The 20,562-nt window shown below is 40.8% G+C and overlaps 1 protein-coding gene across 2 annotated transcripts in view; it reads left to right on the forward strand.

The window, feature by feature from the left end:
• Elp3 (elongator acetyltransferase complex subunit 3) overlaps positions 1–20,562 on the forward strand; it is a 69,731-nt gene that overhangs the window by 30,224 nt on the left and 18,945 nt on the right. For both annotated transcript variants that reach the window (XM_005373765.2, XM_005373767.2), the window contains 5 exons: positions 3,837–4,030; positions 14,742–14,832; positions 16,637–16,702; positions 17,970–18,197; positions 19,258–19,339. In XM_005373765.2, coding sequence (XP_005373822.1) covers positions 3,837–4,030; positions 14,742–14,832; positions 16,637–16,702; positions 17,970–18,197; positions 19,258–19,339 — 661 coding nt within the window. The remainder of the gene's footprint in view (positions 1–3,836; positions 4,031–14,741; positions 14,833–16,636; positions 16,703–17,969; positions 18,198–19,257; positions 19,340–20,562) is intronic.

A 20,562-nucleotide genomic window follows, 5' to 3' on the forward strand; every position in this document is an offset into this window, starting at 1 on the left:
CTACGCTTCATGGGAAGTAAACATTTTTGCATGCTGTGTCTACACAATGGAATGCTAGGGTGAAAGTTATTGTCCGTCAGATTTTAAAAAAGAAATTACACCATTGTCTTATAGCTTTGAACACTGCTCTTAAAGAGCCCAATACTGTTCTGATTCTTAATCCTGTATAGTATTCCTGATTCCCGAGTCCTAGAATGTAGATACCTGGGGGTTTTTCCCTCAAAAATTTTTAAAGAAATTCTCTTTGTATCCTGTAAGTGTGAATTTCACAGTGGTGTATCTCAGCAAGAGGTTTTAATTAGTTGTGTTAGACATTGAAGGCCCCCGCCACCTGGGGAACTTTCTTATAGTAATAGATAATTTTGCCTAGTTTTTTAATTGTCTGTTTTCTTTCTTCCTTTCTCCCTTCCCTCCCCTCCCTTCCCCTTCTCCTCCCCCACTGCTCCCCCCTCCCCTCCCCTTCCCTTTTCTTTTTTGTCTCCTCTACCACTCCTTCCTCTTCCTCCTCCCTTCCCCTCTGTCTGTCTCTCTCTCCCTTTCTATGCCTATCTCTCTCTGAACAGAGTCCCACTCTGTAGCTCAGTGTAGCTCAGGCTGATCTTGAACTCATGTGTATAACCCAGATTGGATTCAGACTTGCAGTTTTCTTGCCTCAGACCCCCAAGTTCTGGGATTACAGGCATGTACCACCAGCCTGGCTTATCTGGGGGGTTTTTCCCTCCTAAAACTCTACTTAAGCAAAAGTTGGGGCTTCCATATTGATCATTTAATATTCCTGTCTTTTCTATTTTCCATCTATTTGTATTTCTTATTTTTACTATTTTTAACTATATCTTTCAAACTTTGTATTATTTATGTTTTTATTTTTGTTATAGTTGTAATTTCTAAGAGTTCTTTCTTATATTCCTGTTGTTCAATTTTCTGTAGCATCCTTTGCTTGTTTTATAGATGTAATGTTTTATCGCTGAAGGAAATGGAGGATTGTTTTTTAAAGCTTTGTTTTCCTTTATGCAGTGCTTCAGTGTCCTTTTATTCTTTTTGTTTTGGTGTTGCCATCATGTGCTAGGCTTTCCCCAGGTTTCTGGTGATCCTTAACCAAATGTTTGTTCCTACAGATTGAGGATCTTTTGCAGGCTCTTTATAGCTAGCTGCAGGTGTGCTCCCCTGAAAGATGTGCATATAATAAGATTTCCTTTAGAGCATTCCTATGTGTCAGTGTTTTGAACTCTGTTGTAGAGCTATTTGATTACTCTCCAACTTCCTGCTTGGTGGTAGATAGCATGGTTAGTCACAGGAAATTGACTGCTGACATCCAGAGATCAGGGCAGAATGTGTATCGTTGGCACACTAACTTCCCCTTGTGTCAGCCTTGGTCCTCACCCAGGCCTTCCTTTGTGCCTAGAATCTCAGAGTCTAGGGACTCTGCACTTTCTCCAAGTGTCTTAGTTATTTCCTTCGTCACTGGGACAAAATACCTGGCATTCACAGTGTAAAGGAGGAAAGTTTTATTTTAGCTCACAGTTTGTAGTGGTTTCAATGCGTAGTTGGTTGGCTCCAAGATATGGTGGTGTAGCAGAGGGGCCTGGCAGAGGAAAAACAGTCCATGGCAGGGCAGCAGGAAACAGAGAGAGATCAAGGGAAGAGAGGGAGATAAACCTGTCTAGGCCACATCTCCAGCCACCCACATCCTCCAACCAGGTTTCACCTTGGGTTAATCCACTGATCATATCATACCCCATGGTCTAGTTACCTCCCCAAAGCCCCATCTATGGCACATGGAGGGGGTGAAGTATCTAAATATAAACCATGACACCAGGGAATTTACCTTCTCCTTGTCCTGTACAGGAAAGGAGGTAAATCCCTCTGAGTGCAAACTCAGATCCAGGACCCTATTTGGTTGCCAGGTCTCTCTTCCATCTTCCCCGAGTCCTGGGGCTTCTGACCCATGAGCCTGGCTGGGACTCTGGTGTGACTGAGCTGGCCTTTCACTAGTACCTCGCAGTTTTCTTTGCTTGCGAAGTCACTTCCCTAATCTTCCATCCATTTTCTGTTTTCAAAGAACTTGTTGCCCTCAGTTATCCCCTTGTGGTTTTCTTTCTTGTTCTCTTTGTCCTTCTAAGTTTATTCTTCTTTTAAAAATCTTCCCTATATTGTGGTTTTGGAGGGAAAGGAGTGAAACACTTACTTTAATTCCCTGTCTTTAACTAAAAGTCCAGAACCAGGACAGTCTGTCATCACTCACACAAAGGTAGTAATCAGTCCACATGTCTCCAGGGACCAGAAGTACTCTCCTGAAATCTCTTGTCAAAAACAAAATCTCCTGTCAAATTCAGACTAAGTGGAGGAGTACTTTCCTCCATGCTCTTTGTGGGTGACTCGCATATTTATTAAATACCTGATGCATCTTTATAATGTTACAGGGAAGATAACAATTACAGAGCAGTGTCTCTTAAGACCACATGGCTTACAAAGAAGGCAGTATTTAAGACTGCTAAATCAAAGAGAGTCTAACCCTGTAGTTAGACTTCTTTGAAAAGCAAGTTAAGCAATAGAAAGTTTTACAAAAATGGTGTAGCAGATGATAAAAAACATTTTTACATTTCCTAAGGTAGAGTGTGGCTGGCCAGATAGTCACTAACGTCCAGGGTGAGAGGGAGCCGAGTGAGTTCACCTTCAGTTGTCCACCACGTATCAAGCACAGTCAAGGTTGGAGCAAATGCTTAGCACAAAGACACCAGAAGGAGAATGCCTGGTGTCACCTTGCTGCATCCTAAGTAAAGAAATAAGGTGGCCGCAGGAGACAACGTAGCGTAAAAAATGACTGTGCCAAAAATGGATGAGTTCAATGTGTTGCCCAGTGTCCAGATAACAAATGGGTATAGTACAGTCCAGGTTAGCGTTGATGCCAGTTGGCCTGAGGAGATGATAGTCGCATGTAGAACTCAGCAGACCTTTTCTGTAATAGCCCATGTGGTAAACAGTATATGTTTTGTAAGCCAGATGATATCATTCACAACTTCCTGTTGTTGTTTTCTGTTTCTGTCACAACTTTTACAAGCTTTAAACAATTAAGTATATTCTATTATTAAAGGAAGCTATAGTCTGGAGGTAAAGGCAGACATTAAATAAGACTGTCAGTATGATTCTGACAGAAAGATATAATATAGGGTTCAATAGAATATTTTTTGGGCGTATGGCAGTTAGTGTGTAAAGATCAAGAAGGCCTCCCTAGTTTCGGTCCTGTCCTGTCCGCTCACTTGGCTCTGCAGTCTGCTGTCGGGGTGAGAGAGGCTGACCCAGGCTTGAGACTGACCAGGGGTGTAATGGTTATACATTGTGTCAACTTGAAAAGTCTAGAAGCTTACCTAAGTAACTCAGCAGTTCTACATCCTGGGTGTAGAGGACTTGCCCTTACCTCTAGGTTGTTCATTGTGTCAACTTGAGAAGTTAAGAAGTTTAACTAAGTGACTCAGCAGGGGGCCAGGGTCCTCACTTTGTAAATACCCTGAGCCTGTGCAAGAGGAGGGTGTGAGATAGTGTGAGATGGTGTGAGTGCTATGCAAGGAAAAGAGGTTTGTCCCCCTCCCCTCTTTTTTGCTCTTGTTGCTTCTGCAGTTTTCTGCCTCCTTGAACTGTTGCCCCTGTGCCACGCCACCCTGCCTTGGAGCCATCTGATTACAGACTGAAGCCTCCATAGACTGTGAGCTAAATAAACCTTTCCTTCCTTAATTTTGGGGGTCAGGTATTTTGTCTCAGCAACAAGAGAAAAGGAACCAAGACAATGGGTAATCCCTGCCTAACTAACAGAGAAGTAACTTTCTGTTCTTTACTCACAGGAGTTTTTTGAGAACCCCGCTTTTCGTCCTGATGGTATGAAACTCTACCCCACCCTGGTGATTCGCGGTACTGGGCTGTACGAGCTTTGGAAATCAGGACGATATAAGAGTTACTCTCCTAGTGACCTGATCGAACTAGTGGCTCGGATCCTAGCCCTTGTGCCTCCATGGACTCGAGTGTACCGAGTGCAGAGGTAGTGTATCATCTTATATTCCCCAAATCACTGGGGACTAGTCTGTTTACAGTTCTAATGGGAATGGTCTGATTTCATTGAATTGAGAGTTTTGAATTGTTTCATTAAACATGGAATATCTGGAATGCTACCTGTCCATAGAGAGGGATGGAAACCAAAGGACAGCATGTCCAAGCCACTTTGCCAGCAGCATATTTGTTCATGATCCTGGATTTGGAGGCTTGATGGCAAGCATGCATGAATTCTGCTTCTCAGGAGCTTGTGACCTGCATCAGGATTTCCTCTGGCAGAGCTACTACAGTCTAGATCCAGTAAAGAGAATGAGAAGAGATCCAGCAGTGTATGCACAGGGCGTTCATTCCTGCAGAGTTGATCCATGCAGATGTCAGAGCAGAGCAGATGTGGAGGGGGAGGAGGGCAGCGAGGAGGGGACAGCAGCAAGATTGGTCACTTACAGGGGTTGCTCTCACCAGTAGATATGTCAAAGACAGTGCAGGCTAGGAGTTTTAGTCTAAGAAAGCAATTAGAGATGTGAAAAAGGAAAGAATTAAAGTGAATGTCTGGTGTCTTAGAAGACACTAGTGTTTTCAACATGCAGTTAAATACATAACTAAGTGTAACCAAAACAAGTAACCGTGAATCTGATGTGTGTGTGGAGAGTAGTATTTTCTAGCACTGAGCACACCTGGTGCTATATTCTGATCTTGGTTGCTAAATGCTGCCTTCACTAAAAGGAACCAGAGCCCCTTGGACAAATGACTGATTGCCGGCTTGGAGCCTCTTATGTCAAAAAGCGAGGAAGTGTTCAGAAGAGAAGGAGGAAACCAGCTGCCCTTGTTGGCCAAACCTGGGGCAATTTGAGCATCAAAATAAATCAGTATAACATTATGCCCGACTGAAAAACATAGGAACCCATGAGTTCATATTGATAGATATAATTAGATCAATACAGCGTAACATGATTCAAAAACATAGCAGTCTTTGTGATGGGCAGGTTCAGTGTTTACAAATCTGCCTAATTGATTAAATGTATCCAGACTCAAAATCAGTACTTCTGCCACAAATCGTTCAGACATGAAGAGCGGTGAAAAATCTGAGTTCTTCAGTGCACACCTTCTCAGCTACGGTCAAGCAAGATGCCCTCTGCCTGCTTTTCCCAGCCCTCACACCATAACAAGCCCTTTCTGCAGCCTACCTCATGCTGCATTTTAGTAACTTTTGTGCAGTTGGTTAGGGATTGACTCTAAACTGGCCCCAAATGTAGAGCTGAGGTGCTGTTCCAGATTCCTAAGCACAGGAAGGCTGCGATGTTGCTAATGGAGAAGATAACAAGGGCTAGGTGAGCTTCGGCCAGGCCTGAGCTACAGGACTGTTGGGCCCAAGTTGTATGTGGGTAAGTCAACAATATACAGTATATAAAAAAAGGAGTCTTGGAACAGAAGCACATATCAAACAGTTGTGTATTAACTGCCAGAGGCTAACAGGAACTTAGCCTTACGTGTTGTGGTATGTGAGAAGGTATCCTCATAGGAAGAACTGCAAATATTCTGAGGGTGATGGTGCTTTGTGTGTGTGTGTCTGTGGTACTGGGGATTGAACCTGCACTGAGCTACATCCCCTGCACCCCCTCTTTAATTTTAAGACAGTCTTGCTAAGTTGCCTACGCTGACCTTGAACTTGTAATCCCTCTGCCTTAGCTTCCTGTGTAGCTAGGATTGTAGGCATGCACATTTCCAGCCTTTTTATTGTTGATTTCAGTCCTGGAAATTGAACCCAGAGCCTCATACTTGCTAGGCATACGCTCTACCACCTAGCTACCTTCCCATCCTTTTTTATTGTTTTATTTTGAAACACAGTTTTACTGAGTTGCCCAACTGAGCTTCACCTTGCAATCCTCCTGCCTCAACTTCATGAGTAGCTTGGATTACAGGTGTGCGTCACCACACCCAGCTAGTGTGGAACGTAGCTTGTTAGCATCTTACTTTCAGATTGTTCAGAAAAATCATTATTTACTTTTTCCTATGACTTTGAGATTGTTTCAAAAATTTTAAATTACTACAGCAGGAAACAGGAATGCAGTAAACATCACTCATTGCCAGAGACAAAGGACAAAGATCATTTGTGTTTAACTGACGCTGACCACCAGAGAATACCAAACGCACTTCCCAGCAGCAAAGCACAGTTGTCACAGACTAGAAACCATCTCCATACCTGGAGAGCCACAGTCTTCCACCAGAAGTAGCGAGCATAGCTCACACAGGCATTCAGATGAGGCTTTGTTTTCATCTTGAAATGTCTTACTGCAATAATCAGTGAGTGAAAAGCAGCAGAGATATGGTCTCACTTTAAAAGCTTCATTTTATGGCCATCATGAAATACCACCATGGCCGCTATCCTGGAGCACCACATCTGAGAAAGTCAGGCCTTGGAGAAACCCAGGCAGCAGATCTGCTCTTTAAAGAGTCAGTGAGGAGGCCGAGTGCAGTTGTGCAGGAGCTGAAGGTTTTGGAGTGGTGCTCCGGTACTTCACAAATGTGTAGGTGAAGTAAAGCTCCAAGGAACACTGCACAACAAAAGGTAGTGCTGAAATCTCTATAGAAGTGTGCAATCGGCAGTGTCCTTGGTGAGTCTGGGGATAACGTATCGTCTGCAGAGAGCAGTGACTCAGTTCCTAACACAGTAACGAGTCATCTCCATTCCAGCCGTGATGTCAGGTTTTTTAGCTTTGGGACTGATAATTTACTTAACTCTGAGCACGATCATGTGCTAACCTCTTTAGTGCAAAGACAAAAGTCTTCATAATGCTTTTTAGTTGTTCTTTTTTTTTTTCCTTTTTTGCTTTATTAAATGTTCCATAAAGCATTTGTTTTTTGGTAAACATGAGGAGAAGCCTTTCCAATATGTTATTTTGTGTTTTCCATTAGGTATAACTGAACTGTTACTATGGCTACCTGCGTAAGAATTTGTATTTATTATATTTTGCTGTGTTTTTTTGCCTGTTTTTATGTACGTATTTCCTTTATGTATATATATGGTAGATCCTCCATATCAGTAGGTTCTGCATCCGTGGATTCATGCAAGCTCTCATTGAAAATATAAAGAGAGAAAAAACTGTCTGTACTGAACATGTAGAGACTTTGTTTCTTATTACTATTCCGTAAACGGTAGTATAAAATAGCTGTTTGCATAGCATTTATGTCATGTTAGGGTTTCCCGCCTCGGGAGGTGATGTGAAATATCCCGGACCACAGATGTATTCTACACCATTTGACACAAGGGATTTGAGCATCTGTAGATTTCAGTATCTGCAGGGAATCCTGCAACCAGCCCCTCACAGACATGGAAGGATGATGGTACTCGTTTAAAAGAGTGTTACTCAAATTTAATTTATACTGTAACTTTTAGTTCTCAATAATCATTGATGGACCAGGGATATAGCTCAGCAGCACAGCGCCTGCCTGGCAAGTTCAATTCCCTATACCAAAAGAAAAAATAAATCGCTGAAACTTAAACACAGCTTGTGTAGTACTGAGGTAGGACATCGGTTTCTTGTTCCAGTCAGTGTTTTATAGCGTGTATTTCTGGTTTTGTCCAGCATTCAGTGATCTCCATGCATTTCTTTCTTTCTTTTTTTGGTACCAGGAATCGAACTCAGGACCTTGCACTTGCCAGGCAGGTGCTTGTGCCTGCTGAGCTCTATCCCCGGGCCCATACATTTCTTTTTGAATAATACAAGTTTGTTTCCAGCAGAGTTTGTAATACATTACTAATGTCTAGAATGTTTTCTTCCTCATTTCTAGCAATACAGTGCTATTTACATGAATACAATGTTTTCTCTATAAAATTGCTTTAAACTACTTCAGTAGATGTGTTAATAATGCGCTTACATCATTTTTCCAAAAATGTTGTTGTATAATTGAAATGCATCTTTACATAACAGCACACTTTGTACACTGGAATCATGCTATTTGCATATGAATTCTTGTTCAGAACATAGGTTATGAAGTAGCTAGGTAGAGAAGGACAAACACTGCGTGATTGCCCTCATTTGTGGAATCTAAAAAAGCTGATCTTATACAGATACGTAGAGTAGAATATGGCCATCATGAAATACCACCGTGGCTTTAATGGTACTAGGAAGTGACATGCCATCGGAAGCTGGGGAGTTTGGGGCAGTTGGATGGGGTGTGGAGAGATTGGTCAATTGTTGCAAAATTACAGTTAGATAGAGAGAGTATGTTCTTGTAATCTGCAGCGCGGTAGGTTGACTAGTTTTAAAAGTTGTATAATTAGAGATGACAAGAAGGGAAGATTTTGAATGTTCTTATCAGAAAGAAATGATAAATATTTTTGAGGGGATGAATATGCCCATGGTTTGGTCATTTTACAATATTTACATGTATCAGAATATCACATTGTAACCCATGTATATGTATAATTATTATTTGTCAATTTAAAAAATCTGAAATATCAGAGAAGTGCTAGAATAGTCTACATCGTTATAATTTTAATGACAGCATAATGATCTGTCATTTAATTTGTCATATTCAGTAACTATTTCCATTGTTAGACAGGTTGGTTTCAGTTTTTTTTTTTAAAGAAAATACTATCTTAGCACCATCACGGCAAAAACGCCTGTACCACAGAACTCTTACTGCTGTTGAAATAATATTGTAGAGTAGTGTGATCTAGGAAAGAATGGCCCATAGTAAAGGTCTAAGCATCTCTTTTTGCTTTTTGGTTTCCATTATTATATATTAAATCCTTTCTGGAACAAGAGGAGTATAAATGAATGTTGCAGATTTTGCTGCATCTACTGATATGATTGATGAGGCAGTAAACCAGCTTACCTATTTAGAGTACATGGTTATTAGTTTTATCACCTCCTCTATAAAATTGGATCTCTATCATTTTTATATTAATGGTATTAATTTGCATATTCCTATTATTGTCTCAGGTTAACTTTATTCCGTTGTAAGAGATTATCTTTGTACATCAGATATCTATACCTAATTTGCCAGTCACTGAATTTGCATCATAAAAAGGGTGCTTTTTGTGGCAAAAGCACAAAAAAAAGTTTGTAAATATTACCGTGGTTCGTATTCTCCCCTCTCACCTGGACAGATAAGAGACTAGGGAGCCAGATCACCTCTGTGTTTAGACATTACATTTTATGCCAGTTGATAGCTGTGTTCCAGTTAAACAGCATCATATGTGTTTAAAAACCTTCTGTTTCTTTTCAAGATGTCCTGAAGTTCACATTCAGCTAGAAGTTGTTTCTAAACTTCTAGAAAGAAACTTGCATCAAGAGGTAGATGGTAAATTTTTGAAATAAAGGTGCTAAGGGAAACGTTAATCAACAACTTAAATATTACAAAGGTGTACAGAAGGCTGAGAGTTAGGCAGTATGAAGTGGTCAAGAAACTTGATTTGGGGAAAGAGAATCTTGGAGTTTTTGACTCAGCATGTTCCTTCTAGCTTCACTGTTAAAGTCTGAGAGCAATTCTGAGAATACAGGAAACTAAGTTAAACACCCTCACGGATGCAAAGGAAAATCTGAATAGTTCTGCCCACTGCCATACACAGACATACACTTGTCTTTCTGTTCTGTGCCTTTAGAGGTCTGCCTGTTTCTATGAGGTTTACTCAGCAGCTGCCTCTTTCCCTTCTGTACTGCTGCCTAGCAAGGCCGAACTGACAAGGCTTATGTGGAGAAAAAGACGTTAGGAACTGTTTTTTAGGCAGGTATCTGGAGGAATCAAGGAAGGGAAGATATTCAAGTAAGAACACTTTTTCATACTTGTTCATTTCCCATATTTTGCTCATATATTACTTGGGTTTTTATTATTTCCCACGCACCCACCATATACAGACACTTTTAAAAGCTGTTTTATACTTTTTAGTTTCACAACAGTTGAATCAGTCACATCTGCCTGGCTGTCTGTATGAAGCAGCATCCTGCTAGAAGATTCTGTGTTCTACCCAGAAGGGTGCAGTCAGTGATTAAGTGTAAAAGTCTGTCCAGGCACACGATGGAACCACATTAAACTGCTGCTGCCCGTGGGCTATTTGACAGCTGTCTGCCTCGATGTGATATTTAAATCACTGTGAGGCTTGGAGTAGGAATACCAATTTGCAACCAAAACAGGTTTCTGAAGCGTGAGAAAACAGACTGAAACAGCTCTTGACATCGCTTTGAAAGGTTTTTGATGAGCAAATTGCAAATATCAGCACCTCTAAGCATGGAATATTACCTATTAAAATAGAAAAGTGAATATTCTCATATATAATCTCTCTTTCACCCAAGGAAATGAAATTAGATTGAATTAAGTTGAAAACTCTAAAAATAACTTTCACTCTTGCCTAGATGTCTATAGCAAGTTCAGATGATCGCTCATCTCGCCTGGGGTTTGAACTCCTGGGAGAGAGTAACACTGTCTGTTTGTGGAGTCCAGACAATCTTACCTGTGGAAGCAGCTCAACCTAGGTTGCTTCTCAGTTTCAGTGAAAGAGACTTCCTGACTGAAGTTGGCAGCCGCCATGTTTCTATTCCTTAATGTGAAAAACTTCCACACTTCCTAATACCATTAAAGCCATGTTTCCTTTCTGCAGTGACAGACATACACTTAAGGACATTTATGAACGGTCAGCACCCATGTGCATCCCTGTGTTGCCAAGTCCTCTCTGGTCCTCAGGGCCAGCTTCGGAGCAGGGGACCTGTTCATCTCCTAGGCCCTTGCACGGCCGAATGCCCCTCTGTCACCATCTTGAGCTTACTAATAATTCTTTTAAAATAGGGAGCCATGTGTTCTCGTTTTGCACTGGGTCCCACAGATTATGTAGCAGCCTGCTGGTCGTTCTTGCTGTCAGATGGTTCTGCCCACTACCATTGTCTGATAAAAACTTCCTTTGTAGGTTTATGTCTCCTGAGAATTTAGTGATTTTTATTTTTTTGGTCCTGGGGATTAAACCAGAGCCTTGCGTGCTAGCTAAGAACTATACCACAGAGCTACATCCCCAGCCTTAGTGTCTTTTTAAAAGTACTAGCTTGTTATTAAAATATTTGTAGAGTCCCTCTTCCACTCCCCTCCTGCCATCTTGGCTGCCCCCTGTGGAGTCAGTGCCATGGAGGTGCTGACAGTAGCATGCCTGGCACCTGGAACAGGGTAGAGGTAAGGGAGGGAATACAGAGAAGGGTTGGGAGACTGGTTACAGTGAGCACATAAGTTAATTGATTTAGCATATGAGTAAATGCCCTAAATTCAAAAGCCACCTTTCTTGCTGTCTGAAGGGATCTGCAGTTACTGAAAGGTAGAAGGCTGAAAAGAACGCTGACAGTGTTCATACTGGGATTACCAGTATGAACATGTAGATTTTTAAATTTATACATAGGAATAGTTACAAGTGAATCCTTGTATTTTACATGTAAATGCACACTGGGTGCATACACACACATTTCTTAGTTGTGTGTATTGACAGCATCTAGTGGCAGTGGCATAATGCAGGCTGTGGTGAAGGCCGCCTGTGGGCTGGGTCACCTTGTGGGGCAGAGCAGTGGCAGGAGCACTTGCGTCACAAAGTGCACCAGCCTTGCTCCTTTTAACCAGAGAGTTGCCGTCTGAGGACACGCCCCCAATGACCTAAAGGCCTCCCACTAGGCCCTACCTCCCAGTTTTACCACTCTGGGAACCAAGCTTCCAATCTCAGTGGACCCTGGGAGTACACTCCAACTGCATTTAGTATTTATTGCTTGGTTTTCTTTTTTTTTTTTTTAATTTTTTGTCATTTTGAGACAGGATCTCACTATGCAGTTTAGGCTGACCTTGAGCTCACTTTGTATCCCAGGCTGGTCTTGAACTCGCAACGATCCTCCTGCCTCAGCCTCCCGAGTGCTGGGATTACAGGCGTGCTCCACCACACTTGGCACCTTGGCTTTCTTTTGAATGTCATAGTATCTGTAGTGATGTCCCCATGTCTATCTCTGATACTAGTCATTTCTGCCCTCTCTTTTTTTTCTTAGTTATCCTGTCTAGAGGATAGTTGATTTTATTGATTTTTTTTTTTTTTGCAGAGAACTGGCTTTTGATTTTGTTTATTTTTCTCTACTGATTTCCTGTTAGAATAAGAATGAAAAAATAAGTTTTACTCTTCACTTATCTTTGTTCAATGTGCTTTTCTTTATGTCGATCTGAGTTTCTGACCTCTATAATTTTCTTCTTGCTGAGGAATTTTTAACATTTCTTGTGGAGCGCATGTGTTAGCAGTGAATTCTCTCAACTTTTGTTTGTCTGAGAAAGTATTTCTAATTTTTCCTTTTGAAGGATGATTTCAGAGAATAGAATTATAGGTTAGTAGATTTTTTTCTTTAAGAGATAAGTGACATACTTTAAGTATTTCAGTCTACTCTTCTTTTTTATATCGTTTCAAAAGAGATGTCATATGTAATTCTTAAATCTTTGTTCCTCTGTATGTAAGGTGTTTTTCCCTCTGGCTTCTTTCAGGATAGTTCATTATCTTTGCTTTTCTGTTGGTTAAAAATATTATGCCTAAGTGTAGGTTAAGAGGGCATTTATCCTGTTTGGTATTCTTTGAACTTCCTGGATCTGTGGTCTGGTGTCTGATAGTAATTGGAGAAATTCTCAGTCAAATATTTGTTTCAGCTATTTCCGCTGGTCCTTTCTCTTTTTTCCTTCCATTGTTCCCATTAAACATAAGTTAAACCTGTGTAGTTTTCACACAGTCCTTTGGATATTCTGTTGTCACCATTGTTTTCTGTCTTTGTTGTCTTTGCTTTTTCCTTTTTTGAGGTTTCTTTTGATATTGTTCTCAGAGATTTCTTTCTCAGACATATCCATCTGCTGATACTCCTGTTAAGGGCATTCTTCATTTCTGTGTTTTTGGATCTTTCTCTGCTTTCCGTCTTTCTGCTTATGTTCCCCTCTGTTCTTCAAATGCTGTCTTCATGTGCCCTCAAGAAAATATGTTAGGTAAGCTTCTTCAAGGCATGAGTTAAAATGCTGTAGCCACTAGTTCGTTATTAATGAATCAACTGTGTGTCAAATAGGTCTCTTTTAACAGAAACACACATAAAACAAGGTTATATACCGCTCAGCGAAGAAAGTGTTTTGAGTTTCATAGAAACCTAACTCTATTCTCTAGGAGCAGCGTTTCAGTATTATGTAGCTCAGTATTCACAGCAACTGTACTGTATATAACTTCCATGAATAACAGGAATTGAATGTTATTTTTCAGGTAATGGTGCCAGTTGATTTTATCAGATTAATTTCATACCATGTGTAACAATGTTTGAAAATTTTAGTGAAAAATATTTATGTTCATACATATGCCATATAGTTGTGTTTAATATATTTGTGAATTACTTATAAAATATTTTAAGGTTAAAAAGGACATTTAGAAGACTTTATGTTTGGCTTATATAAAACAATAAAACATATAGTATATTCATGTTTCTTGCTAAATAAGCCATACTTTTTCCATTAATAGCCTTTATTCAGTTTCATCTGATTACTAACTTTACATTAGATTTAATTTTAAGAAATTCTAGCTCCAAAGATAGAGATTGATTTTTCTAAAAACTGTAAGTAAACCATGCTGTATATACTAACTCTTGACTGTAATGCCCCTCTCACTTGTAATCCCTGGTGTGTCTTTGCTTTGTAGTGTTTTTATGGAAACTACCAGATTCTGGAGCCTAATAGACTTACGAATAGCTCGTTGTGCTAATTGATTGCTTTTTGATACTTTTGAGTGAAGAATTGCATTTAACATATGATGGTATAAGTGAAGAGAGAAGAAAAACTCTTAAGTTGGTTCGAAAGGAAAATGGAAAAGATAACTGGCATGTGTTTCACATCTTCTGATCAGCCGAGTATTAGACACAATCAATTGGAGACTTACTCTTTGAATAGGAAGAAGTGCCGAACATACTCCTACTTCAGACTTTTTCTTAGAAATACTCTAATGTATACTAATTGGTTTTTTTAGAGATGGTTGCTAAAATGGCTACTGAAATGGAGCTCATAACTTCAACTTTTGATTGACGCCTTCTTGATGCCCAGAACTTCATGCTATATTAATGCTAGGAGGTGAATTTCTACCTCCTCTTGTCTTTAGACAAGCTACTATTATTTTAATGCAGTCACGTCTAATACAGAATTTTGGGAAGTGAAGGAAGAAAAATGTTTTATTTGAGACCAGTTACTGGCTGTGCCAGACTTTCGAGTTTCCTGGTCCCTTCCATCCACCAACTATATGGAAGAATGGTTGTCAGCTATACAGCAGTGCATTAATAGAAATCCCTGCGTCACCTCATTAAACAGATTGAACTTTATAAAACCCATTTTATTTCATGTTCTATTTACTATAAATGTCTCTTCAGCCACAAATTCATAGAAATGGTTATTGGGCATTTGGGCCTTGACTTTATACTTTCTAATTTGATAAAATGATTTGTCAGGTATTTCTCACTAAAACTCTGAGATGTTGATGAAAATTTGTTTTGTAAGTTAGGAAACAGACCTGGGGATGCTCTGAACCTTCCTTCCCGGTTAGGTTCTTCGGCCTCTGTTTTCCTGTCTGCTGCATAGCTTTTTTTACATTTTACTTTTGTTTTTCCTCTTATGATGTCCTTGCCTTAACTGCTTTGGAGAGTGAACTGTGTTTAGCCACAGCTGTTGTCTTTCTCCCACAGAGACATTCCTATGCCCTTAGTCAGCTCGGGAGTGGAACATGGCAACCTGAGAGAACTGGCGTTTGCAAGAATGAAAGACCTTGGAATACAGGTATGGGAACATACAGCGGCCAGACCGTGTTGCTGAGAAGAAGTGTCACCCTAGGCAGAAGTCTTTGGTACAGTCACTCTTACACACCCCTCTTACCAGTCAGTCAGGAAGTTTTCCATCTGTTGAAGCCATTGTGCAACATACAGAAAGTGAAGCAAGTGGCAGCAAAGGCCACCTTCCTGCCGTTTCTTTCCTCCTGTGTTCTCCTACCAAAGAGCTTTGTCAGTGTCATGCTTGTTTTTTTCTACCTCCTGTGATTGTCTACTAGGTGTTCAACTCCTTTTTCCAAAACACTTTTTCTTTTGAAGTACTGTGTATTTGGTTCTTGGTCAGTAAATTATAGTAGAATAAGATGTGGTTCCTCAAGAGAAGTTAGGATCGTTTGAACAGGTAAGGATTATGTGCTGGAAATCACTGTCCGACAGTGCTGTTTCTCCACATATAATGGCTACCTTACCACAACCCACCCCTCTCAAGTTTTTTTGTTTTTTTGTTTTTGTTTTTGGGGTTGGGGGGTTCACACAGGGTCTCACTGTGTAGTTCAGGTTGGCCTTGGACTCACTGTGTAGCGTAAGCTGGTCTTGAACTCGTGGTGCTCTGCCTGGTGAAGATGGTGCCTGTGGGAACTAGACATTTGTTGGCTTCTTAGATGAATAACTCAGAGCAGAGAGTACTTGAAGAAGTTTTTGGACTTAGTCCCAGTCTCTGTAACAGAGGCTGGCCAAGTTTGTGAGGGGGCAGGCTTAGAGAAGGCAGATAGAGGAGGAGACCGTCAGCAACCAGGCAAGGCAGGGACGGAGAAGAAGGAGAACAGCACACAGTCTCATTTGGTGCTGAGTTACTCTAAATGCGTTTGCCTCTTTTCTGGAACTTCGTATTGTTCATCTCTTTTTTTTTCTATTTCGAATAGGTCAATAATGTTTATGAATCTTATCTCTGCCATTAAAATAGCACCCACCCCCGCCCAGAGGAGTAGGAAAGAAGCAGCAAGCGCTGTTCATGGAGAGCATGTAACTGACGCATTGACATGCAAACTGTAGCACTACCATAGCAGAAAGACAACATCCATATTTACTAGATCAGTGGGTACAGAGATGGATGACCCTTGTTTGCTATGTAATCTATACCAGCAAAGTATTATCTTGGGCTGGTTCCTGAGACATGGAAATAGCTTTGTTTTGTTTTACTTTGTTGTAGACTTGAATAATAAGCTTCCTTTTTATAGAATTCCATACATATATAACAATCCTTCATAAATATATTATTAGAGAAATAGCGTTCATGATAGCAGATTTCCTACAGTGATATTTTCTCTCTAGTAGAAAATATCAGGATCCTGAAAATAATGTTATACTTTGTTGTATGTATAGGGAACAGTATACCATAAGATATGTAAGTGAATAATGTGTTTTTATAGTATATCAGGAATTTGCTTTGTACTCTTCTGCAAGCATGGTTTGGGATTTTACTTGCAGATAGTTACATTCACTGGGCAAAATTACTTTCTAACTTTATGACTTATGTCTTTTACCCCCAAGATTATATTATAAGTTCATCTCTTTTCAATTCTAAATTTGTTTTTAAAGGAAAAGAATACAACTTCATAAACTTCTGTTCTGGTTTCCCTATCATCAAACTTATTAAAGATGAGTTCCTTTTTAAAATTCAGTTCTTTTAGGTCAGTGTAAATTATGTCCAAACTTTATTTTGAGCCCAGGGTTTAGTTTACATAAAAGAGAGTTTTAAATAAGCATTGCATTACTTACGAATTTAATCACTACACACCGTCTTTTTTTAATGACAGTGTCGGGATGTGAGAACCAGAGAGGTTGGAATCCAAGAAATTCATCACAAAGTACGACCATACCAGGTTAGTTTCTTAAACTTTGCCAAGGCTGGATCCACTTAACTTCTTAGATGAATAACTCAGAGCAGAGAGTACTTGAAGGTTAGAGACAGATGTCCAAACAAGAAAGCTAAATAGAAGGTTAGCTGAATTTTAGAAGAGGCAGGTTATAAAAACTGAATCTGCCACTCATTCTAGATCAGCAGTGTCCAACACATTCTGCAGGGTGGGAAATACACGTTCAGGGACCGGAGCTGTCTAGTTTGGTAGCCACAAGTTGCATGGGGGACTGTCAAGCACTTGGAATGTGGCTACTACCAATAAAGAACTAAGGTTTTAGTTTTATTCCCCTTTAATTAATTCAAGTGTGGACAGTCACATACTAGCAGTTACCCTCAGATAGAACTGCGTGTCTCCTTGTGTATAACTGTTAAATCATTGCCTACTGGTGCTAGTCACATGAGTACATGGCATTACTAACAGGTGGTCCACCATGCCCTGAAGTGTTCATTATATGTACCGAGTTAACTTCCCTCCTCCACATCTACAGCGTCTAGCTATGTGCCGCACTCCATGGGGGATAACTCTGGTGGACCTGTTTGAGAAAAGCTGAACAAAGGATGATCTCTGAATTATATTTCTCTTCTTATTTGACATTTTATACATTTTGGATCTCTTAAGGAAAAATTAGACCCAACCCAGTTAATTTTGTCAAATTCTGACACAGTCTAGTTATTTAGCAAACATGAAGTTGAGAAGGCATAAAATGTTGGTCTGAATTGCTTACCTCGCTTTGAGGATAATCCCAAGGAGCAACAGCCCAGTATCTTTTTCTTTTTTCCTCCTAAAGCAGGTTTTAGTGGAGGAAGTAAGGATTAGAAAGTGAAAACATTGAATCTGACGCTTTGGGGGCAAAAAAGGAGTGTTCCTAAGAGCTACCAGTGTGACATAATGTGTACTTTTTATCTTAGAGACAGTTCATGGACAATCAAAGATTTAAATACACAGAAGCATTTACTGAGCTGGATATCTATATAAGAACCTCAAGGTTAATTAAGTTCAAATATTTATAAAATTGTTCTCCATTTGTAATGGTCCATGAATAAAGCATGAACTCTTATTTAATCTGAGTGCTATTTGAGAGGAGACAAGTAAAAAGAAGCATAATTAAGGATGATTCATTCTTTATTCCTTACTGAATATTAACCTAAATAAGTACATACAATTATAAAAATAATTTCAGTCCTGTAATTTTGAAACATTTATTTCTTGTGGCTTTTTAATTCAACAGGTTGAGCTGGTGAGGAGAGATTATGTGGCAAATGGTGGCTGGGAGACATTCCTGTCGTATGAAGACCCTGATCAAGACATTCTGATCGGCCTCCTGCGGTTGCGCAAGTGTTCAGAGGAAACCTTCCGTTTCGAGCTGGGTGGAGGTGTTTCCATAGTGCGCGAGCTGCACGTGTACGGAAGTGTGGTCCCCGTGAGCAGCCGGGATCCTACTAAGTTTCAGCATCAGGTACCCTCCTTGCTGTTTCTGTTTGGCTTATAATTAAGAAATGACCCGTAGTGGGAAAAGAGAAAAGGCATGTGAGAGGAGGGAATCATGAAGCAAAAGAGGAGAAAATGGGGAAGGGAATACAGAAACAAAAGAATCGATATTTCAGTCATTCGCCCGTGTTTCCTCTCCGCATTGCTCCCTTTTGGGAGTGATGGGGCCAGAGGGAAGGACATGCAGATTCAGCTAAGTTGAATGTATCAGACTGAGCCATAAGAAATGGCTGCTTTAGAGAGTCAGAAATCGTGCTCGCTTTGGCAGCACGTATACTAAAATTGAAAGTCAGAAATTCTCTAATATTGGCAATTTTATGACTCAGCTTACCAGGGAATCCAGTGAGACGATGTGAAAGCACTTACAAAATATTAAAGCACTCCTTAAACATAAACTAGTGTAGAAAGTGGAACTCTGACCCCAAACCACCTAAAATGCGTACCTCCTTAAAATTTCAGGAAAATGTGTTGGAAACATTGAGGAGGATCTAGGGTAAGCCCCAAAATGGCTGCAAGAATCTTGCTTGGTTTGTAAACCCCTTTAGAAAGTGGAGGGGCAGGGCTGGGGATTTAGCTCAGTGGCACAGGGCCTGCCTGGCAAGCGCAAGGTCATGAGTTCGAGTCCCGGTACCGGAAAAAAAAAAAAAAACAAACAAACAAGAAAAGAAAGTGGAAGGGCGACTTCAATAAAAGCTGAGTGCCGTATACCCCTGTCCCCTGAACGCTGCCTGGAACTTACCTAAAATAAGACAGCTAAGTGGGAATAATCCCCTTGCTGTGACTAGAATACGTCCTCCAAAGGACTGTTTGGTAGCTCTTGTTGGAGAGTTCAGCCTTTTGTACTAGTCAGTTACAGTGCAGTTTTGGTATAAATGAATGGGTTTTTTTTTTCTTTTTATAAAAAGATTTTTGTCATTCTTTTAAACACATTTCAGCAACGACTGAATTATAGCCTTCTTGTTTTATGGGCCTTTCTCAATGGACTTCCTCCCCTTCATAACCCCCCACTCCTCTGTTTCTCCCTCTAGGGGTTTGGCATGCTGCTGATGGAGGAAGCAGAAAGAATAGCTCAAGAAGAACACGGATCCGGGAAAATAGCTGTTATATCAGGTAACCGGGGAGGACAAAGTTCATGATTCATTCACATTTTGGGCTTGGTACAGTGGTGAAATCCAGCTCCGTCCTCTCTTCTCCCTTTCTGTGATTGCTACACTCCTCACTGGGCTGGGCTCGTAGTGAAGGACTTGTGCCCTTCACTCAGGAGGCGTGTGAAAAGCAGAGTGGTGGGCGGGGCTGTGAGACGCTCCCCGTCTGAGTGCCTGCCCCCGCCCCCACCGTAGTGTAGTCAGCTGCTCACTCTTCTCTGTGCCCAGTTACTGTCTGGGGAAATGGATTCAGAGGATATGGATCCAAGAAAAATGTAAACCAGTGGGAAAATCATCATTATCTTTCAGAAAATGAAAATAGAACCTCAGTTCCAGTACAGATGGTAAAAGGCGGAATTCTTGCTCCTTCAGTGCTGCTCTCCACGATAGCGCTCTGGGGAACACTTTCCCCTGCCTGGGAATGCAGGGGAGGAAATAAAAATGTCCTCAGCCCTCCTAGGGTCCCTGACTGGGTCTGAAAATTAAACTGGCAAAGACAAATTGACAAGGGAAAAACATACACATTTATTTAATATAAATTCCACAGAGCACAGGAGGCTTCATAAGGAAGTAAAGACTCAAAGAAGCAGTTGAACCTGAGTGTTGCAGACTAGGCTTGATCAAGTCTTGGGAAAATATGATAGGACAGCGGAGTATGAGCTAAGGGTGATGAGCAAGGAGACAGCAAGGCCCATCCTTGAGATCCCATCCAGTGTCTGTCCACCCTCCACCAGCACGGTCACAGGACCTACTGCAACGGAGAGCGGCAGAGGAGGGGCAGAGAGTCCTTCCTGCCCGTGTTCTCTAGATTCCTCCAGCTTAAAACTTGTGCATGCAGAGGCAGCCATTGGGGGAGGTGTTCTCCACCTGGCCAGAGCTCTCCCACTCGTTACCTAAGCCGTGGAATAACTGGAGAGGTAGCCAAGAAAAGCAGTTCTGGTTGAATGGGGCAGGAAATGACACGTACCCTCTTCCGTCCTACCCTTTAGTGTTGTGTCCGTACCAAAATTGCAGCTCCTAGTAGGAAGCTCAGACAATGAATGCCAGAATCAAAATGTATATGGTTTTTATCCCCCCAAGTTTGTTTTCCCATCAGACTATCGCATTCCAAAAGCTAAACTACACCTTTTGTGAAAATAATCTTTCATGAAAATTCAACTGTACCTAAAAGTTGCAATGAGTTTTTTT

This window comes from Chinchilla lanigera, unplaced genomic scaffold (assembly GCF_000276665.1).
Source record: "Chinchilla lanigera isolate Chin_1 unplaced genomic scaffold, ChiLan1.0 scaffold00002, whole genome shotgun sequence".
Taxonomy (NCBI): Eukaryota; Metazoa; Chordata; class Mammalia; order Rodentia; family Chinchillidae; genus Chinchilla; species Chinchilla lanigera.